Raw genomic sequence first — 22,759 nt, forward strand, 5'->3', positions numbered from 1 at the left:
AGTGAGGAGATGCTGGATAGTCTCCAGGCGTGAAGTCGAAGCGAAGCTACAGCTTTGTGAAAGATGTTGGCGTGTGGTTGTTTGAATAGCTCATGTCGTGGAGGGAGTTCTCTCGGAATCTCCGTTAGGAGTTGCAGAAGGTCTGGAAACCATTCTGCGTGATGCCATAGCGGAGCTATTAGGATCATCGAGAGATTAACCAATATTCTGGTCTTGTTGAACACCCTCCTCATCAGACAGAACGGGGGAAAGGTGTAGACATTGATGTTGTCCCACTGTTGTTGGAAGGCATCTTGCCAGAGAGCCTTGGTATCCAGGACTAGGGAGCAGTACAGCGGAAGTTTGAAGTTCAGCACTGTAGCGAACAGATCCACAGTCGGGGAACCCCACAAATTCAGGACTTTGTTGGCTACTTGACGATCCAAAGACCACTCGGTACTCACTATCTGCGTCGCTCTGCTCAGACTGTCGGCGAGCACATTCCTCTTGCCTGGAATGAAGCGAGCCGAAAGTGGAATCGAGTGGACTTTGGTTTATCTCAGTATCTCTACTGCGAGATGAGATAGCTGTTCTGAAAAGGTACCTCCCTGCTTGCTTGTTGGTATAAGCCACTACTGTGGTGTTGTCGCTCATCTCCACCACAGAGTGGCCCGCCAGGTAATGTTGGAACTGTTGAAGAGCCAGGAATACGGCCTTCATCTCTAGCACGTTTATGTGGAGGTACTTTTTTGATTCTGACCACAGGCCTGAGGTCCTTTGGTTCAGAACGTGAGCACCCCACCCTTTCTTTGAGGCGTCCGAAAACATCAAATCCGGGGTGACGACGAGAAGATACACTCCTTTTTGTAGGTTCTTGTCTGCCACCCACCACTGAAGGTCCCTCTGTTCCGCAGAACCCATAGGGATCATAGTGTCCGGGGAATCGTGACCTAGATTCCACCGGGACTTGAGTCGCCACTGGAGAAAACTCATTCTGAAGCGACTATTGGGAACTAGACGGGCCAGGGATGAGAGGTGACCGAGGAGACGTAACCACGATTGGGCTGGAAGTTCTTCTCGTCTGAGGAAAGGCCTCGCGACCCTCCTCAGCCTTGCTATCCTGTCGTCTGATGGGAAGGCTTTGTGGAGATTGGTGTCTATGATCATACCTAGGTATACCAGTCTTTGAGTGGGCAGCAGAGAAGACTTCTCGAGATTTACCATGATCCCTAGATCTTGGCAAAGTCCCAGAAGTTTGTCTCGGTGACGAAGAAGGGCTGCCTCCGAGTCTGCTAGGATCAGCCAGTCGTCCAGGTAACGGAGGAGACGGATGCCGATCCTGTGAGCCCACGAAGATATTAGGGTGAACACTCTGGTGAACACCTGCGGTGCTGTAGAGAGACCGAAACACAGCACCTTGAACTGGTAGATCTTGTGGTCTAGGCAGAATCTTAAGTACTTCCTCGAAGACGGATGGACTGGGATCTGGAAGTACGCGTCCTTCAGGTCCAGTGTGCACATGAAGTCTTGCGGTCTCACTGCAAGTCTGACCGTGTCTGTCGTCTCCATGCTGAACGGGGTTTGCTTGACAAACCTGTTCAGGGCTGAGAGGTCGATGACTGGTCTCCAGCCTCCAGACGCCTTCTTTACAAGAAAGAGTCGACTGAAGAAGCCTGGGGACCCGTCGACTACCTCTTGGAGAGCGTCCTTCAACATGGTCTCAACTTCTGCCCGAAGGGCTTGCCCCCTTGCCGAATCCATGGCAAGGGAGCTCAACGACACTGGATCCGCTGTCAGGGGAGGTAGAGATGTCGTGAACGGGACGCGATATCCCTGACTGATTACGGAAATCGTCCAGGAATCTTCCCCGAGTTGCTGCCACCTTCTTGCGCAACTTTGTAGGTATCCCCCACTGGGACTGCCAATCCTAGCGTTTGCGGCCACGGCCGCTCCCTCTGGGATTCTTTTCTCTCCTAGAAGACTTTTTGCCTTTCTTGTCCCTGACATGAAAGGGCTTACTGTAGACATCTTTGTTTTTGCTGCAGCTGCCTTCTTCGTACTCTTGACAGGACGTGGTTGCTGGGTCACTGGAGGTTTGTAGGACCTCGATGTTAGGGCCCTATGGAGAAGGGAGTCCTGGTTGGACTTCCTCCACCTTTCAGCAGCCTGCTCCACGTCCTTAGGCTCAAACAAGTTCTTACCGAGGACGGAAGAATGTCTGATCCTGCTAACGTCGGTACTGGGGACCTTTTGGTGGAATCTCTCAGACACTGTGTCCCGACGTTTCAAGATAGTGTTAGCCCACAAGCTCGAGACTTGGTGGGCTAGAAATTCGATGGTACGCGTGCCTAAGAGCAAAAAGGTCTCCAAGGCCTTCCTGGTGCTTTCTTTGGACAAGTCCTCAGACTGCACCAGGATGCCCAGAGACCCTAGCCAGATGTCCAGCCACAAAGTTGCCTGCATGGCACACTTCGCTACCTTCTCCTGGCTCAGGATCTCCATTGCCGAATACAGACATGCTGGTTGGAGTCTCTCTAGAGGGACTCCCCCGGTAAGCTCTTCCAGAGAGTGGTGCAAAGGAAGAGCTAAACATGTCTCCTCCAAGATCTCAAAGTACCTTCTATGATGGACGCGAGGAGGGGGGAGGAACTTGTTACCGGTGATGAATCGGCTGGAGGAAGCAAGCTCAGAGAGCTGGCCTTCGACCTTGTCTCTGGCACACTTAACCCCCTCTGACCAGGGCAAAGCCGCACTGGCCCTCAAGGGTTTTTGAGTACTGTAGACTCAGTCCAAGACCGTGTCCTTGCCCTCACGAGGGGAATCTCTGGATCCGGAAACCCATTGAGATTCCTCATGAGGGTCAGAACTTGCCAGAATGCATGCTCTGACTCCTGCAGCTCTCCTCCTGAAGGGCTAGCAGCAAAGTCTCCTGTCCCCAGAGGCTCTTCCTGGGGGGACTCGTGGACGTTCTCTGAGGGTTTGGCTGGCTCCTGTCTAATCCTTGATGAAGACTTTGGCAAAGTCTTAGAGTCCTTCGACTCCCTCCTGGGAGGGATACAGGACTCCAGCAGTGATGGTGGAAGGCTCTTCTCAACCCCTACCCGAGAAGACTTCTCGGGGCAAGGTGGGGTTTCCACCATTGGTGCGATGGGGGAACGACCCGCCTCACCTGACTCCCCAGAGGACGGAAAATCCTCGTCCGCAGGGGAGGGAGAGAAAGTCTGGGGGGGAGAGGGAACCTTCCTCAAGGACTTCCGAGAAGTCAGTTTCGCCCTTGGAGAAGTTACCACGGTAGAAACTCCTCTCTTCCTCTTCAGGGGAGACGAAGCCGCCACTGATTTGTGACCAAGTTCAGAGAATACAGGCTTAAAAGCCTACACCAGAGCTCTGACAATGGTACCAAACCAGGGTTGCTGACTGACAGTCGCGCTGTCAGACACTCCCTCTGGAGGGAAGGGGATCGTTCGATCCCTAGGAGGAGTTACCAAACGAGGGTTTGCCTGAAAAGATGCTGAAACAGAAGGAGAAGAGTCCTTGGACCTATCCGGAAACCTCCCCTCCTCCAACGAGTGAGCTGTTCTGCGCTTGCGAGGTGGGGAACGAGATGACGATGACCTGGCCGCGCGATGTCCTGCGGCCTCACGTGTGGGATCGCGCCTGTGATCGCGCCTGTGATCGCTCTGGGGATCGCGCTGCAAATCGCGCGATGGGCCCTGCCTTGGGTCGCACGCGGAAGAATGTTCCTGCGCTCGGGCACGAGGGCGATGGCGAGGGGCGAGCGATGGCGCGTGGCGGAGTGGACAGGCGATAACAGGTGGCGCGTAAAAGGCTGGATAAGCGCTAGCGCAAGCGAGGGCGATTGTTCACGCGCAGGATCCTGCCGAAGAGCTTGTGAGGGCGATACCGTTGGGCGCGCGCAGGAGAAATATCTCTAGCACGCGGCGCGCATATCTGGCTGAAGCAGTGGGCGAGCAGGGCGCGCTTGCGCAACCTCGTGGGCGCGCGATGGCGCACAGGTGAGCGCTGGCGAGCAGGAGATGATGTTAATACACCCAGATCCGAAGATCGTGGGCCTGCCTGGAGCGCAGGAGATTGTGGGTGCGCATCAGGATACGGGCGCACAGAAGTGCGCTGTCGGTCTGGAGAGCGCTGGAGTCCCGGTGAGCAGGAGACTCCAGGGCTGTGCGCTGGCACGCAGTTGTGCGCTGGCGCGCGGGTGAGCGCTGGCGCGCTATATCAGGAACAACAGCAGGAGAGCGATTGTGCACAGTGGCGCGTTGAGGCACTGGAGAGCGCTGGAGGTCCGGTGAGCGCCTATGCGCTATCTCGGGAACCTTCCTTGAAGTGCGCTGACGCGTAGGTGAGCGTTGGTGCGCTATAACAGGAACCAATGGTGAGCGCTTACACGCAGGCGAGCGCTGGCGCGCTATTGCAGGTGTGCGCTGGCGCGCAGGGGAACCCTGGCACGTAATGACAGTAGCAACTGCAAGTGCGCGCAGGTGAGCGCTGGCGTGCTAAGACAAGAACATCTGCCGCAGGTCGTTGGCGCGCAGGGTGTACCTGGCGCATAAGGGACTGAGACACAAATTTGTGCTCGTGCCCTTTATGCCCCGAAAGGACCGTTGCCTGTTTTATAACAGGGTGAGAAGGCACCCACAGCGCATCGGCAGCCAGGAACAGTGACGGCAAGTCAGCAGGTCTGGAGGGTGGAAGGTCGGCGTGTCCTGTGTAAGGACGACCTTCCACCGAGGGAGATCGCGAACGATCTCCGGAGAGGTCCAAGTAGGTAGCTGGCAGGGTTGGTGAACGACGGCGAGGTTCTTCTGCGGAGGACTGCGGAGATGACGAGCCAAAGAGGCGCCTCCTAACACCCTTGTGAGGTGAAGGAAGACCTCTACGGCGAAGGGGAAGGCGAGCTTTACACCTTATACGCCCTTTGGGAGCCGTGGGGTCAGCGGGCTGACCATCAGCAGTCCTCCGAAGAGAAGTCTCTGTGAGTGAACTCCCCCGAGGGAAAGAATCACCGGCAGGAGAGACCGTAGGACTTAGTACCTCCCTCGAAGGATGTTCGGAGGGGGGAACTAAGCCTTCAGCTACCACAGCAACATCAGGAGCAGAGGTTTGAGACAACTCATCGGAAGCCTCTGCCACAACGACGTCGACGATAGACAGAGGATCGATCTCTGCTACCATCGGCGACTGTTTGACAGCTGCTCCCAATTTGATCATGTCAAACAGGGCTTCCTTGGAGGGCGAACCCTGAAGACCCAAGGAAGCCTAAAGCTGTAATAAATCACCATTAGTTACAGGCATAGAAATATCCTCCTCGTTGGGAGGAGGAGGAGCTGCCTCGCTATGGGAGGCAACTCCCTCTCCCGCACCCCGGGATCGGTCAACAGAACTACGGTCTACGCTACAACTCGACGGCTTCTCGGGAGAAACCGATCGAGTGGGAGCTTCGGAGGAGGTTTGGGCCACGGAAGAAGAGTCCTTGGGATTTTCTCTTTTCAAAGAAACCTCTGAAGGAGAAATATCCAGTTTAGACTTCTTCTTCCGGCGCCGAGAAAACCTCTCCCACTGGGAGGTAGACCACTCCCTACACTCACCACATACATTAACACTATCACACCGCTGGCCCCTACAATAAGGACACAAGGAGTGGGGATCCATGTTGACCGCCGACATAAATGTGCCACAAGGGCGGTCAGGTAAACCAGGACACTTACACATAGCAGAGGCCAACTTCACATACACTCTATAAAAAGAAAAAGCAAAGAAAGATTAAGAATGGCTGATCAACAAAAGCGAGGGTGAAAGCGGACACGTCTGACTGCCACCCGAGCCGATAGCAAAGTGAGCTAAATCACAGGTGTGTGTGAGGGGGGGTTAGCAAGCTACCCCTCCCTAACCCCCGCTAACTAGCCTAGCGGTGGGGTAGTAAATAACAAATTCGGAGATAATTTGTATTTTTCCTAACCATACAAACCTTAGCTATTTACATTGGGTATTACTTTCGGCGTAGCTGAAATGACGAGCCATTAGATTTTAACGAGGGTTTCCTACCCCGCGCTAGTTAGCAGGGGTAGGGGGAGGGGTAGCTTGCTACCCCTCCCTCCCTCACACACCAGTGAAATGTACCACTTCACTTAGAGGTAGGACTTAACTTGGGGGACAGGGCTGGCGGGCAAATATGTGTAAATAGCTAAGCTTTGTATGGTTAGGAAAAATACAAATTATCTCCGAATTTGTCATTTGTTCCGTAACCGAAATACAAACCACGCTATTTACATTGGGTGACTAACCCCTTAGGAAGGGTGGAAAGTCCCCAGCCATACTGGCTTTGGCTTACCCGGGGACTCAGAATCCGAGTGAGTCGCACTCGAGAAAAGGAGTCCCTGCACCTCACAAGTTCCTTGCTCCGTAAGGAAACGTGTGGCCTACATAAGCTTGTGTGTGAAGGAAGAAAGTGTGACCCGTCCTAGGCAGTTGACCTGGAGTTCCAGAAGGAACTCTGGGTTAGGACGTTCCCAATACCACCTCGTCAGGGTATGGGGGACGCGACAGTATTGACTCAATACTTGGAACACAAGGAAGCATGGTTTACCTGCAGAGGTTTGAGGTCAGCTATGCAGAGACCAGGATGCTGCTTCCCCAGTAGAGGGGACGACGAAGAAAAAAGTAAGGGCCAGACATACTTCTTTCGTTCATGCAGACTAAAACCTGATAACAATGCCCTCAACCTTCTGCTACCTGTCCAAAAAGGAGCCTGAGGTTAGACCAGCTGTTGTGTAGCCACCACAGAGCGATAGAAACGTATCGATACTCCTGTGGGTCACGTCCTGCAGGAAGCGGGCTACGAAGGTCATTAGACGCTTCCAGACTCCAGCTTGTAGCACCTGCGTCACAGAGTAGTTCTACTCGAAGGCGAGGGACGTTGCGATGTATCCGACATCGTGCTGTAGGGAGACGTGACGGGGGAGGGACTGGATTCAGGTCGAGATGAATGCCCTTGAGTCCGAGCTGAAGAGGTATACTGGCGACTCTCCCCTGTGGCCTCCCTGTGCTCCCAAACCGGCTTGCACGTGAGGACAAACTGCAGCTGTTCTCAAAGATAACCCCTCGATTCCTTTACTGGCAAGAAGGAGAAGGTCTGAATCATCTGATACCGAACGGAGACTCGGAATCTTGAAGGAGTCGAACCGAAGGTCCGGGACTCCAAGATTCTGAGTCTAGAAAACAACTCGGGAGCGAACCTGAATGTTGCCTTCCCCATTCTCTTGAAAGGGCGGAGTCGTACGAGACCATGAAGATTGCTTACACATTGGCCGAGGCCAGAGTGAGCAGACGGAATACAATCAGAGGCCTGACGTAATGGTTCTTGAGAAGATCTCTTAACCCGAGAACTGCTACAAGCCTCTTGAGCGGCTGTATGGGAGACTGCTATAAGCCTCTTCAGAGCGCAATTTTCTATCTCTTCTTGCAAATTCCCTTGTGAACTTATTCGACTTTTATTATTTTTCTTATGATAAAACCGTATTTGTGGTAGAAGTTTTAATGTTTATAACTTTATTTTACCTATATAATTATGTATAATATAAAGCCTTTCCAAATACGGACTTTAACTTTTTTTCAAGGGAAAAAGGCGAATTGTAATTATTTTCAATTAAAACTGATTTTATATTAACATATTAGAAACATAAACGATGAAAAAAATAACATATAACAACATACATACACATACACACTAACGATATCACATCGTAATATATTGTGTAGGGAGGGAAATAAAACCCGTGGCAACTCTCAAATCCTACGTCAGGACGGCGGTTGCCTAGTTTTATATTAACGACAACAATACCGAATGTTTTTGTTTTGAATATCCGCGAGTGTTTGTTTACAAAGTATAATTTTATCATAAGTAACTGGAGGGTTGTTTACAAGGAGTATGAGTTACTATTATAATAAGCGTTTTTCTTTTATTGGTTGTCTAAAGCTATTTTGATAACAATTAAAGTAATTTAGTATTCTTTTTTTCTGACTTTGTTTGTATGTCACTTTTTGTCGCCATGACTGGACGTCATAACAATCCTTGGAAAAATGAGACTGTGACATCTTCTGGCAAGCACTGCGAGACCACAAAGACTAAAAGGAAAATCTGTTTCTCAAAAGAGACAAATGCAATGTCACAAGGGGAAATCAAAACCCCACAAGAGGAAATTGGAAGAAAGGGCGGTGTGAAGAGAAGTGTTACTGGAAAATATGTACCACAAGAAAAGAAGCAATACCAAAGTATTGCTACCGATGTCATACTGACACCACCAAAACACATATGTGATGCTGATGCAATGCCTAGTACATCGGCCCCTCCCACGATCATTAACAAAAAACGTCATTTACAGAATCTGACACCGAGCAAATTCTTACCCATGTTATTTTCCGAAGATGAAACAGACGAGGATACAGATGATGACATCAACTGCGGTGATAGTGATAGTGGTGAGATAGGGACCTCTGATGACAGCGAAGATGATTTTGAATCTATATTATTCCGTTCAGATGGAGGGGACATTGAAGAAAGTGAAGAAGATGAAGAGAATGAAATAGGTAACATGCATAAAATACGAGAAGGAAATATTCAGTCTTATATTTGGTCTGATATCAATAACTTTATTCCCGACATTCATCCCTTTGATGGTAATTGCGCTGGCATAACAAATGAGTGGCCTTGTGAAGACACTGCAAGAGAAAATGAATATTTTCTTGCGCTTTTCAATGAAGAATTAGTTGACCTTATTGTATGTGAAACTAATAAGTACTACCGGTGGGTAATGGAAAAGTTCTCTTTCACACAAAATTCACGAGTTCACAAATGGGTGGACACAGATGTCCATGAAATTTATGTTTATTTTGCATTACTACTACTGATGCCTCTCATGAAAAAACATGTATTACAAGACTATTGGAAACAAGACCCGTTGATTCCTACTCCAATTTTTCCAAAATTCATGACCCGTGATAGATTCTTACTGTTGACTCGTTTCATGCACTTTGCTGACAACGGGAGACCAATCGCAAATGATCGAATTTGGAAAATAAGATCATTCCTTAGTATAGTTGTTGCAAACTTCAAAAAGGTCTTTCATCCTTTCCAGAAAATTGTGATTGATGAGTCCCTTATACTTTTCAAAGGGCGACTTGTCTTCAAACAGTATATCCCAAGCAAGCGTCATCGATTTGGGATCAAACTGTTTGTTTTATGTGATTGTGAAACAGGAATAGTGCTTGATATTATAGTATATACTGGAACAGATATAGATATACCAAAAGAAGATCAGAGTAGTGGTTTAGGATTCTCAAGAGCAGTAGTCAAGAAAATGATGGCACCTTATATGGGTCATGGACATATATTGTATACTGACAATTGGTATAGTAGCCCTACATTGGCACAATTCCTTCATGACAACGCCACAGGGGCGTGTGGAACAGTGAGAGAAAGCAGGAAATATATGCCCAAATTTGATGTCCCATCCACCTCTTATGACAATCCTAGTGACAGTGACTCCCCTAATGAGGATGAAACTACAAACATAAGTAATAAAACTAAAAAAAAAGAGAAAAACAAAAGTCAAAACCGTACAACGGGAGACAACTAACAAGATATTGGCTGTCAAGTGGATAGATAGAAAGCCTGTGACCCTTTTATCAACCATACATAAAGGTGACATAGTGAACACAGGTAAGGTCCACTACAGGACTAAGAAGAAAATCTGTAAGCCAGATGTTGTTGTTGATTACAACGAAAATATGCGCCTTGTAGATAAGAGTGACTGCCAGCTAAGTGGGACAGAGTGTATGAGGAAATCATTCAAGTGGTACCACAAAATCATTCTTCATCTTATTGACATCATTATGCTTAATGCATACAATATTTGGCTTGTAAAGACATCCGACCCAACTTGCAAGAAATTAAAATTTCGTGAATTTATTTACAACGTTTCATACCAACTTCTTGAGAAATATGGCACCGTGACCAGTAGCAGACTTGGACGTCGTGGACATCCTCCGGGAGAAGTACCTGATCGTTTGCAGGGAGCAGCTTATATTAGCTATCATCATCTCCAACACACAATATATGATGAGGCACAAAACAGGAAGAAACAACTAAACTGCTATGTCTGCGCAAATACTTCCCGGCGACCAAAGAAAAGAACTCGGGTTACAACTATCTGTGCTGAATGTAATGTCCCTTTATGTCCAACTGACAGCTTCCGTCACTGGCATACCCAAAATAAATATTGAGAGAGAGAGAGAGAGAGAGAGAGAGAGAGAGAGAGAGAGAGAGAGAGAGAGAGAGAGAGAGAGAGAGAGAGAGAATAATCTTTTTAAGAAATGTTTTATATAGCCTATATTCATTATTTATATCCATAAAAGGAATTTTCTTTATCTTTTGTATATACCGTATATACTGTATATTTTGATATGCGGTGATGCTTTTGATATACGCATTACTATATACAAATGCTTAAAAATGTCATAAAAAACAATTGTAATTAATCTGAACACATACGCCAGATCATGAGGTTATTAGTTACTATGTTTATCTATACAAGATTTCAATAATAATATGTTTTCAATATGATTATGATTATTGCTCTCTTTATTTACTTTAAATATTATGATTTTTTTAGGTTATAACTACTATATATATTTGTAAAAGACTATGATATTGCATTACTTTTAATCAATGTGTTCCTTCAAATATTCTAAGTTGGTTTACCAAAATTGTAAGTAAAAATATATATTCTCTCTAAATATGATATATTATTTTAAACAAATATAAAACAATTGCAATGGTAACAATAGTCACATTATGAATAGATAAAGGAAAAAAACGAAACAAATAAAGTGTTTGTAAATCGTAAATGTGACTACATCAACTAAAATTATCATTATTATTTCAGGAGTAGATACAATTCTATATCATAGGATTTGAAAATATAAATTAATTTCTTTTTTTTATCACTACACTTTTCTATATATAGTAAAGGCTATTTGTTAAAAATAGCCTAAAACATTCATTACATAGTACGGAATGTAGTAAATAAAAATCGCTAACTGGTACCGGGTGCTAACAGTCCGGTGATACCGTGGGTGACACCCAACATACTACCCAACCCCCCCACCCATGAAAGAAAATCCAGACTCACCCATTGGCCATCCGGCAAGATGCCACGTCGCGCTATAAAATTAACTTTGATGATTTATAACAAAATAACAAACAAGATGTAGGATAAAATATTTGGATGATACATGCACGAAGTTATTACAAAAACATTGGTATAGTTATGGGTTAGATTCTGAAACATTGTATTTTTGTCAAGATAGCCGCACCACGGGACTGTAGTAAAATGACATTGCCGCATTTCTCGGGTTAAGGGACTAAAGCGTCCGAACCATGCTCCATGGAGGAGGTCTCACTCCGACTGGGGGCAGGGACGTTCGCAGCTTCGCATGAGCAAAGAAAGGTCCAGTGGGAAGGAAAATGTCTATTCCTTTCAGCCTGAAGGCCAGGAAAAGGCTGAGCGATAGGCTTCACTGCCGAGAGCGGAAAAGAGTTTCCTCCCGCCGAAAAGCAATAACTCCGTTATTGCTGGAGAAGAGTAGCCTGTGTCGTGGAAGCAGCTCTCCCGGGAGTTCCGTCAGGGGAAGCAGAGGGTCCGGAAACCGTTCTGCGTATAGTCACAGCGGAGCTCTCAGGGCCATTGAAAGGTTGACAGACAACCTGGTCTTGTTGAGACCCATTCTCAACAGACAACAATGGTGGGAAGACGCAGGCGTCGATGTTGTCCCATCGTCACCAGAAAGCATCTTGCCAAAGAGTCTTGGGGTCTGAGACTGGGAGGAAGAACAGCGGAAGCTTGAAGTTCCAGGCTGTCGTGATCAGGTCCCCCAGGCCAGGACTGGCTGGTTACTATAGGCCAAAGACCCCCAGGTACTCTCTATCTGTGAGGCTCTGCTCAGATAGTCGGAGAGAACATTCCTCTGCCCGGAATGAGCGAGCCGATAGTGGTATTGAGAGGACCTCGGATCATCTCAGTATCTCTACTGCAAGATGCGAAAGTATGAAAATGCGCCTCCCTGCTGGTTGGAATACGCCAGTACCATGAAGTCGTCGCGCACGGAGCGACTCGGCAGGATCTGTGGGATCTGTAGAGGGGCCAGACTACGGTCCCTAAGCCTGCCTGAATGATGGGGAGGTACCCTTCAGGTCCTGACCATAGGCCTGAACCGGAACATGCCCCCCCCCCCCCCTTTTCTTTGACGAGTCCGAGAACAGCATCAAATGTGGGGAAAGGACGAGAATAACCACTCCCATGCTAGAGGTTCCATAGGTCAACCCATTGCCGGTCTAAACGTTCCGCTGGTCCCTAAAGTCCGGTTAATCGTTGCTTGGATACCACCGAAACTTGTGCCGCCTCACAGGGAACTTATCCTGAGGCGACCGTTCGGAACTAGACGGGTCAATGAGGAAAAGAGATCCAGGGAACGTTCCAAGATAAGGCTGAAAGCTCTCCTTGACTGAGAACAGGTACTGCGACTCTCCTCAGCCTTGCCACAGTCAACTGAAGGGAAGGCTCGGAGAAGGAGGCAACAGCATCTGGTGTTCCCAGGCGGTCACCCATCCAAGTACTGACCAGACCCAACGTTGCTTAACTTCGCTGATCGGACGAGAAGCGGTGTACAGTATTCAACGTGGTATGGCCGTTGACTTAATATCATGGCTATATACTCCAGATGTTGAGGCAGAAGTAGAGAAGGCTCCTAGCAAATTACCATGATGCCTCACTCTTGGTAAAGACCCGGAAGCTTGTCCCGGCGTTGAAGAAGGTCAGACCCGAGCCTACCGGAGTTGACCAGACCTCCAAAAAGCGTAGGAGGCGGAAGCCTGCTCCTGAGTGGCCATGAGGAAAGCAGGGAGAGTTCTCTGGAGAAAAACCTGCGATGTCGCGGCGGGATCGCCACACCGCATCTTAAGCAGGAACACCTGTAGTCTAGGCTGAATTCCAAGAGCTTCCTGGAAGATAGATGGAATGGAAACTGGAAGCACCCGTCCTTCCGATCCAGGGCCTAAGGAGTCCTGCAGCCTCGTTACCAGTCTAATCGACTCTGCTGTTCCACGCTGGACGAAGTTTGTTCGACAAACTTGATCAGAGCTGAGAGGTCGACGACGGAACTCCCGTCTCAGATGCTTTCCTACGAGAAAGGATCGACTGAAGAAGCCGGGTGGTGAAGCCGTCGACGACCCTATGGAGAACCTTCTCCTAAGGCATGGATCCTTCTGCCCAAACGGGCAAACCTCTTGCCGACCCCATGGCATAGAGGCTCAGTGACACTGGATTCGCTGAAAGTGACGGAGAGATGGTAAGAGCGAGGCGCGATATTCTTGGCTGATCACAGAGATCGTGCAGGAATCGGCATCGGGAAGCTGTTATCCGGTCGAGTAACCTTAGGCATCCCCCCAGCGTGAGACCTGCAAGGGGGGGTTGCCAATCCTAGAGTTTGTGAACTCTGCCGCTCCCTCTAGGATTATGCCTCCCGTGCTACCTGTCCCTGACAGGAGGGGACTGCTATTGTACACCTTGTCTTAGCTGCTGTAGCCGGTCCGATAACTTAGGCTGACGAGGCTGAATGAAGAGGTGTTGGAGGCCTGCAGGGTCTGGAAGAAAGCGCCTTGGAGGAGTGAAAAACGGAAGTCGACTTCCTCTGCACAACAGCTGTCCATGTCTCTGTCCTTGGGCTCAAATAAACAAGCTCTTCCCAAGGATGGAAGTGTGTCTGAGCTTGTCGACATCCACAGTTGAAACACTCGAGGGGAAGCCCTCGGTCACTGCGTCTAGATGCTCCAACATCGAGTTTGACGGCAAGTTCGAAACTTGGCGACGGAATGCAAAGGTGCTTGAGCCTGAGAGGAGGAAAGTAAGATCTTCCTGGAGCTTCCTTGTACAAAACCTCGGGTCGCAACCGAGGAGGGAAAGGACCTGGTAAGCCCCTTCCACAGGATGGAGAAGAGGAAGGGCTAAACCAGTCACCCCTTGCCCAACGGAGAAATCTCGAAAGGAAAACTCCCTGGCAAGACCCTTCCAGGGAATGACGAGGAGGAAGGGCTAACCCAGGTTCTGGAAAGAAGAATGTTGCTCAGACCTCCCTGAAGATTCTTCCTGCTCTTGCACGTGCCATGCTCTGCGTTTACGGGGTGAAGACCGTGTTCTGGAAATACGCGTTCCAGAAGACTCGCCAGGCTGGCCGTGTTGCAAAACCCCGACGGGAATCGTGGTCGCAATCGCCCTGGCGCTCGCGTGATGGTAAATCAATGGTTTGCGCGTGGCCGAACGTGGAAGCGCCCGTGCGCGGCCACGCAAGAGCGCGGACAAAAGTGCGCAAGGGAGTGCAGAAGGAGGGCGGGCGTGGTTGGAAGGGCGAGAGCTAGCGGTCGGAATCCAATAGTTCACAGGCGAGCGATGACCCGTAGGCAAGCAATGGCTACTGCAGGAATCGAGCCGGCGCTCGCGCGATGGAACACTGTCGGTTCGCGCGATGGAACACCGTCGGTTCGCGCGATGGAACACCGTTGGTTCGCGCGTGGGCGAACATTGGAGCGCATGTGCGCGGGCACGTGGGCGTGCAGTCGCGTGGGCGTGTGGTCGCGCAGGCGGTCGGGAGACCAATGGCACGTAGGCAGGCGATGGCGCGTCTTGGCGAGCGAAGGCCCGTAGACGAGTGAAGGCGCGTTGGCAAGCGATGGCGCGTCGGCGTCGGCAAGCGATGGAGCGCTGGCAAGCGACGGCGCGTTGGCAAGCGGTGGTGCGTTAACAAAACGCTAGCGCGCAGGCGAAGAATCGTGAGGGCGCGTAGGAGATCACTGACGCGTAAGAGACTAGGGATGATTAGCGCGCATCGCGCTAACCAGAAGGCGCGCAGGTGCATCAGGAAGGTGAGCGCTGATGCGAGCTGTCAATCAGGCGATCCTGGACGGTCAGGAAAAACCGTTGGCGCCCATTGGTGCGTGGCAGAAAAGGGCGCGGGCAGAAAAGGGCGCGCAGATGTGCGCTGGCGATCGAAGGAAGCTGGCGCACAGAAGGACCGAAGTAAAGGTGAGCGCTGGCGAGTAGGAGGAGGATCTACGGCAAGACTCAGCTACCGGAGATCGTGGTCCACAGCAGGCGAGCGCTAGATCACTACTGATGGTGTCCAGGGGACCTGACACGCGTGGAAGATCGATGGCGATCGTTGCCGCGCAGGAGATCGCTGACGAGCAGGCGAACGTTGACGCGTCTGTGGTCGCTGGCGAGCAGAAGGGCGACGCGTGGAATCCTGTGCGTACAGTAGCTAAGAAGTACGCGTAGGCGACCGCAAGCGTTGCTGCGCTGGAGCAGGCTGACGAGCCGGATCGCGAGGGCGAGGAGAAGAAGAGTCCTTGTCCAAGACCTGAACCGAAGTTCTAGGTCACGCGGGCGAACGTGGGCGTGTATCAGGAACTGGAAGCGCAGGTGTGCTCTGACGGGCAGGAGATCTAGAGCGCTCAGGAGACCGATGGCGCGCAGGGCGCACAACAGGAACAGCAGGATGTTCGGAGTCCTCAGGAGAGCGCTGGCGAGTAGTGGGGCGATGATCATCAGGAAAGCGCTGACGAACAGGAGAGCGCTGGCGATCAGGAAACGCTGAGGAGCAGGAGAGCGCCTGTGCGCTAACACTGCAGAAGGGCGCGCAGGGGAACTCTGACACGCAAGGGAAGCACCCACCGTGGGAAGCAACCCTTTGCCCCGAAGGGACCGTTGCCCGTCGGATGACGAGGTCAGACTGCTGTCCATCTGCACCAGGGGCGGAAGGTCAGGAAGGCGTTGGAGATCGATCCCCGGAGAGATCTAAGGAGGTAGGAGCTGCAGGCTGCATACGGAGAAGATTCAAAAAGGCGCCTCTTAGCACCCTTATACGGAGACGGGAGGCCCTTACGACGTAGCGGATGGTGAGCCTTACGGCGAAGAGGAGTCTCTATGAGTGCACTCCCTCGCGAACGAAAGAGAAACACTTCGTAGAAGAGACTGGTCAGCCAGTGACCTATAAAGAGCAATCCACCGAAGAGGGGCTCCTGCAGTTGCCCAGCCCCTTGAGCGTAACTGCAGGTGCGACCGCTCAGCACCAAGAGCATAATCGCACGAAATAAAGGCAAGAGGAGATCCCCCTAAAGGGAAAAAAACTCAAGCCTGGATAGGAAAACTTCCCTCGGAAGGAAAGTTACCCACCCAAGCGAGCCTCCTGAGTGTTCTAAAATGAACTGGAGAGCTGTCAATCGTCACGGGAGCACTTCCAGGAGAAGGAAACACGCCCCTGACGAAGATCTATAGGGGAGGCAGCAACAGCAGAATCCCCAGGCCTCAACAAGACAGCTCACTCCGTTGTCCCATTACAGAAACGAACTAGATCGTTAACTGTGAAAAATAAAAACAAAAATCATTAGTTAACATTCATTCCTCCTGGAAGACTCCGAAGAGGAATCCCGAGGGAAAAGAACACAAGAATTACACAACAGGGACGTGCCCTCACAACCACTTACACTCACGGAAGGAGAGTTGTAACAAACACAGAATTATAACAATTATAATTATGTAACTATGTAATTATGTAATTTAAAAATGAATGAAAGAAAAAAGAACGAAAACCCTGAAAGGAATCGTTCTACAAAACTGAAAAATCAACAAATACAATTAGATTCATAAACTAATTGAGACAAAACGTACGGCGTAGCAACCCCACCCACACGGGAAGGAAGCTACTCAGACGTAGTAAAGGTAACGTAGTAAAGGGTGAACGACCTCAACAGAGAGAGAGAGAAAGACCGAAGTCAAACTCGATCGCGACCCATGAAATTACACCGTGGTGGCCTAACTGCCGAGGGCTCCACGGAGATATCGTACACTACACACACAAGCACGAACTCTGAAAAGGAAACTTACTGATTTCTATACTCAAATATATACATACTGTAAACACGAAAAAATGTTTACATATATATTGAGTAAAAGAAAAGTAAGTGATTAAGTAAAGACAAAACAAATACTGTAATGGCTGCCAAGCGAGGACGAAGACAGACACCTCTGTCCATTGTCCAAGCCAAAAGTGAAGTGGTACATTTCACCGGTGTGAGGGAGGGAGGGGTAGCAAGCTACCCCTCCCCCTACCCCTGCTAACTAGCACGGGGTAGGAAACCCTCGTTAAAATCTAATGGCTCGTCATTTCAGCTACGCCGAAAGTAATACCCAATGTAAATAGCGTGGTTTGTATTTCGGTTACGGAACAAACCCTCATTAAAAATCTAATGGCTCGTCATTTCAGCTCCGCCAAAAGTAATTACCCATATTAAATAGCGTGGTTTGTATTTCAGTTACGGAACAAACCCCTATTAAATAACTTGGTTTGTATTCCAGTTACGGAACAATTACATGTTATATAGTAAATTATGTTTCTTGGGAAACTATGGTTCAAAATGAGGAATATATTGAAAAAAAAAGAAACAGGGACTTTACCTAGGATAACCACACTCACATTACCTATGCTAGGACTCTAGGTATTTCTCTTTACTTACCAATGGGTTTCAACTATCCTGGAATAGCCAATCTGATCAGAAAACTGTTTCCCATACAAACCTATAATTAAAACATTGGCCCAAAAAACAAAATTGAATTGTTCCTTACACGAGTCTAGGAGGTCGAAGACTGAAATTTTTCTACTGCGAGGTGAAGGTATAATGCAGTTGCTTCCAGCATGAATTGTGGAGCTGTCCGTGCCTCTTGTTCTGTTGAATTAATATATTCTTATAATTATAAAAGACAAGCATGAAAAAAATTGGTATAAAACTTGATGTTACAGAAAGGGTATTAGTTAAAACATAACTTGTTTACTTCCAGAGCACATATCTCCAAATCTGATAATAGCCTCTCAATATTCGGGGTATATTTTGACTTACCTCCTCCAGTTTGATAAAATAATTTTTCTTGGGCACTCGAGTATTAATTAATTCCCAAATGAAATCATTAGGAAGTTTTTAGTCTTCTGCTTTATGTCACCATACATCTACACACCAGACAAAAGTCCTTCTCAATTACATTTTTACCGCCCAAACTTGATTTATTCACTGGAAGGTCAAATTGACAGGCCCCACAGCAGCCACTTAGTCTTAGCAATAATTTTCTTCAAGTTCCAGCAATGAGATCAATACATTTAATCAACATTTGTTTAATCTAATCAAGATTATGGGTGATACAGTCATGCCTATAGGAAATTAAAAGGAAATGATTTACTAAGCAGTTCTTGCATCACCTCTCTATGAACCCTTTCTAGTGGATATGGAGGTGTGAATTTATATATATATATATATATATATATATATATATATATATATATATATATATATATATATATATATATATATAATCACTGAAAATCTATGTTTTTTTCGAAGAAAATTGGGAACCACGAATTACTGGAATACCCCGGATTTACTGGAACTTTTTCTATAGGAAAAAGTAGTTTTTTTCCTAGATTACATTGCCTTGTACAACAGTACAATAATACCAAATTGATTAAATAAAATTTGTATTTTAAAATTTTTCTATATACCTTTTACACAATATATTAAAGGGTACAAAGAGGTACAGAACCTTACAAACCCACCTAACCTAACCTAGTAGTTCCCAGGTCACAACCCCTAGCTGGGGGCAAACCCCAGACCCCCTTCCCAGGTCACAACCCTGGAAGCCCCTTCCCAGGTCACAACCCCTAGCCAAAGTTCTAACTGCAAATATATAAAAATTATAAATGCTAAAAATATATAAGCGTATTTTAATAAAAACATTTTTATCAATTTCTAAGGGTTTGCGGTTATATTATAGGAGATTTCGGTAATTTTCAAGGGGATTCCAGTAAATCCGGGGGATGCCAGTAATTCGGTAAATTTGTGAAGAAAATTGGTATTTTTCTGTAGGAAATACCTTTTTTTTAAGTAGAAAATGTTGTCATGTCCTTAACTATAAATAAACCGGTTCGCTTAGGGCTTCTCTTGAAAATTACTGGAACGTTTTAGAATGATTCCAAAAAAAGCAATAAATACAGAATGACGAATAATGAAAAATTTACAAAAACTCTTCTGTTAATATTATGGTAACCTAACCTCAATTTAAAAAAAAAAATACAGGCCTACTCTAAAATACACATCAGGATAATCTCACATAAAACAAAAAAAAGTTTAACTGTAAAATCCTATGAATATCTATGGTTATTGAGCATTACCTTCACAGTCAAGTACACAGAAGAATTTAAAAGAAACAGTTCAGTAATAAATAGTCGTCCATTGTTGTCACTGAGCTGTTTAATGTTGACAGTGACAACCGATTGGACCGACGAACGGGAGGCAGTCGTTTTCTTCTGTTTCTTCTTCTTCTAATAAAGTTCAGACAAATTTAACGTTTATTTTACTTACTTATTCCACAATTTCCAATCATCTTGAAATCCTCTTTCATTAAAATCTGCACTGAGTTACTGGTATATATTAGAACTAGTAGTAGTTATTGAAAGATATATAGAAAAAAGTTCGAAAGAAGAGAGAGATGGAGATTCAAGACGACCACAACTAAACCTCTATGATATTGTTGAAAATAATATAGAATATCTATTCTAATAATATAACTTGATACCGACTTTATTAGCATTTACCATACTAATGAATATTTCATCTCATTTTATAAGTTGACTGAATATGACATAATATAACTCCTGTGTCTGTGTTATTTATGAATACAAGAATTTCCCCTCTCTCTTCTTTCGAGCTATTTCTATTCATCTATTATAAATGATAATTCATTCAACTACGACCAGCCTCACTACTGCTAGTTCTAGTAGAGAGAGAGAGAGAGAGAGAGAGAGAGAGAGAGAGAGAGAGAGAGAGAGAGAGAGAGAGAGAGAGAGAGAGAGAGAGAAGGGGGGGAGCCTATGGAATCCAACAGTAACTCATGCCAATCTGAGTTTAGTGTAACTATGATTAGTCTATATTCTAGAACTATAACACAGTGATTATCATAACAAATATAAAGGAATTACAACGACTATGATTAAAAACATTGTGAATGCTCACAATGAATTGTATATATGCGTGATTAACAAGTAGCTTAGCATGACTAGGAGTTTGAGAGTTACTATAATTTGGTGATTTCTTTAATTTTAGGTATTCTATCATGTAAGTTTAAAAGAGTAATTATACTAAGAATTGCCTAATGGTAAGAATATATATCAACGAAAAATCTCCTTAATTATGAACTACAACTAGCTTTGGACGTTTTAGATTAAAGTCTAATATCTGTGATTGTACCTATAATCATCGAACAGAAAATATGCTCTTTAGAAAAAATAACAAAGACCACTAGGACTGTTCAACAGGAGTGTTTGAAAATATTTTTATTTGTTATTGAAATAAAATGGAATATTTAGAAATTATTTTTTCAGAATATTCGATTGTTTTATACAAAAGGCTAAGCACAGCTTACATTGGGTTTTTCAATGTCCCCTATTCTACGCTTGTGGTATTCCGGTATATGATTGTGATTCGCTGACAAATAAAATACATAACTGATAATGTATCAGTACTTGCTTAATGAATTTTTTAAAGTTCACGCCAAACCCCTCATAAGTGACGTAAAAAAGAGAGAGAGAAAAAAAGTCATTTGGATTGGTGGCAAGCAACATCAGGTTCCAATATAAAAAATAACGGTGTCGGTGTTTGGCTTTCCTGAGTGACGTCGTCATAATAGTTCCGGCGGTTTTAATTGTTTGTGTTCCGTGTTATCTCGCGATGATTAGGACTTACTTTCACACTAAAAGGCTTTATTTCCAAGATCCTACTGTCACAATTTATAGTTTAAGGTATGTTGAAGAATTGTGCTTATTATGATTCACGAAAACATTCAGTATGTGCTAAAATTACTGGGATTGCTGATTCGTAGATTTGTTTGTGGCCAGGTTCAGGTTCAGAGGTGAGGCATAGCCTTTGCATTGGCGCCTGTTTTGTCTTTTCCTCCACATCAGGTTTAATACTTCTTTTTTCTTTTCTATATTTGTTTAACTAAATAGGTCTTCCTCGTATGGTTGTTGTAGCTCAATTACTTCAGTCCTTTCTTTTCTATATTCCTGGCAAAAAAAAATGTATTAAATCTTCCTCAGTTTCACAAAAATTACAGTTTACCCCCCCCCCCTTTGTGTCTATTTATAATATTTAGTTTTAACGTATTAGTTCTTACTCTAAAAAAATATTACTGAAGCAAATGTATTGTCATAAAGTAACTCTTCTTTAATTTCTTTCTTCCACATTCTATATATTTCTAAGCTCACTTGACTTTCTATTTCTTCTTTCCACTTTTCAGTATCCCACTTTCTGGTTTCCGATTTTATTTCTGCCTTGTTCATTCTTCTTCTTGTCTGTCTTTTGCCTATACAGTACTTAATTCTTCTACTTTGTACATGACTTCCGGACAGAGTAAACTTGCTTTATTTACAATTGGTTTATTGTTAACGATGCTACTGTAGCTTAATTGCCCTATCGTAAAATACCACATGTTTTCTTGGTAATGTATCTCATCAATTATAATCTAGTAACGGGTTAAATCCGATTGGCCGAGATATTAATAAGAGGTTTTTAGGTTGAATTCAATAGAACTTAGTTAACTCATAATTAAAGGGATCAGAACTTTTTTAATTTGTCCTGTTCAGAATAATCCTAACTATTATAATACTTGTTAATGAAGCCACCTCTACTCAGATGCATACTGCGTGATGAATTGATTATGCATACTTCTGTATTATAAAGAATTTTAGATATTCTATATTTTCTATTAATTACTTCACTAAATTGGTATATTTCCCATTTTTCACTGGGTTATTTTCTCTGTTGGTGTCCTTGGGCTTGTAGCTTCCTGCTTTTCCAAGTAGGGTCAAGACAGAGGTAGCGTGGCCAAGTGTTGTGGATGGATAGTTGGGGGGGAGGGGGGTGAGGCGGGCTTGGGAGGAACCTGTTATTGTTATTATTATTATTATTATTATTATTATTATTATTATTATTATTATTAGCCAAGCTACAACCCTAGTTGGGAAAGCAAGATGCTATAAGCCCAAGGGCTCCAATAGGGAAAATAGCCCAGTGAGGAAAGGAAATAAGGGAATAAAGAAGATAAGAAGTGGGAAGATCGAGGGGGGAGGCAGATAATTAGATGGGGAGATACTGTGAAGGATGATATGGAGAGAATAGGTTTATTGGAGGATATAAAAGACAATGGAGAGGACGCAGCAGGCAACCGACTCTGAATATATGGATAAAAGTGGGAAAGAAGTTATTTATTATTATTATTGTTGTTGTTGTTGATTATTATTGTTGTTGTTATTATTATTATTATTATTATTATTATTATTATTATTATTATTAGCTAAGCTACATCCCTATTTGGAAAAGCAAGAGGCTATAAGCCCAAGGGCTCCAACAGGGAAAAAAAGTCTAGTGAGGAAATTTATATTCCATTCATTATTATTATTATTATTATTATTAGCTAAGCTACAACCCTATTTGGAAAAGCAAGATGCTATAAGCCCAAGGGCTCCAACAGGGATAAATAGTCCAATGAGGAAAGGAAATAAGGAAATAAATGTATGCCTATAAAACCACGAGACTTTCGAATATTAGGCC

General features: G+C 45.7%; 1 protein-coding gene, 1 long non-coding RNA gene and 1 other non-coding gene across 4 annotated transcripts in view; 1 reads left to right on the forward strand and 2 right to left on the reverse strand.

The window, feature by feature from the left end:
- The window catches only part of LOC137650672 (uncharacterized), a 133,813-nt gene extending 114,377 nt beyond the window's left edge, over window positions 1-19,436 (reverse strand). For both annotated transcript variants that reach the window (XR_011046039.1, XR_011046038.1), the window contains exons 1-2: window positions 19,324-19,436; window positions 17,730-17,830 (exon numbers count right to left, since the gene is read on the reverse strand). This is a non-coding gene — a long non-coding RNA (uncharacterized lncRNA). The remainder of the gene's footprint in view (window positions 1-17,729; window positions 17,831-19,323) is intronic.
- Window positions 7,573-9,923, forward strand: LOC137650671 (piggyBac transposable element-derived protein 4-like). Its single transcript, XM_068383844.1, has one exon. The coding sequence runs from the start codon at window positions 8,028-8,030 to the stop codon at window positions 9,630-9,632; it is 1,605 nt and encodes a 534-aa protein (XP_068239945.1). The 5' UTR covers window positions 7,573-8,027; the 3' UTR covers window positions 9,633-9,923.
- LOC137651389 (5S ribosomal RNA) lies at window positions 12,626-12,749 on the reverse strand. The gene has a single exon (XR_011046100.1). It is a non-coding gene; the product is annotated as a 5S ribosomal RNA (ribosomal RNA).
- Window positions 19,437-22,759: the final 3,323 nt, after the last annotated feature.

Source organism: Palaemon carinicauda, chromosome 12 (genome assembly GCF_036898095.1).
Source record: "Palaemon carinicauda isolate YSFRI2023 chromosome 12, ASM3689809v2, whole genome shotgun sequence".
Lineage (NCBI taxonomy): Eukaryota > Metazoa > Arthropoda > Malacostraca > Decapoda > Palaemonidae > Palaemon > Palaemon carinicauda.

Excerpts from the sequence above, each read along its gene's own strand:
- LOC137650671 (XM_068383844.1), top strand. The coding sequence starts at position 8,028 with ATGTCACTTTTTGTCGCCATGACTGGACGTCATAACAATCCTTGGAAA.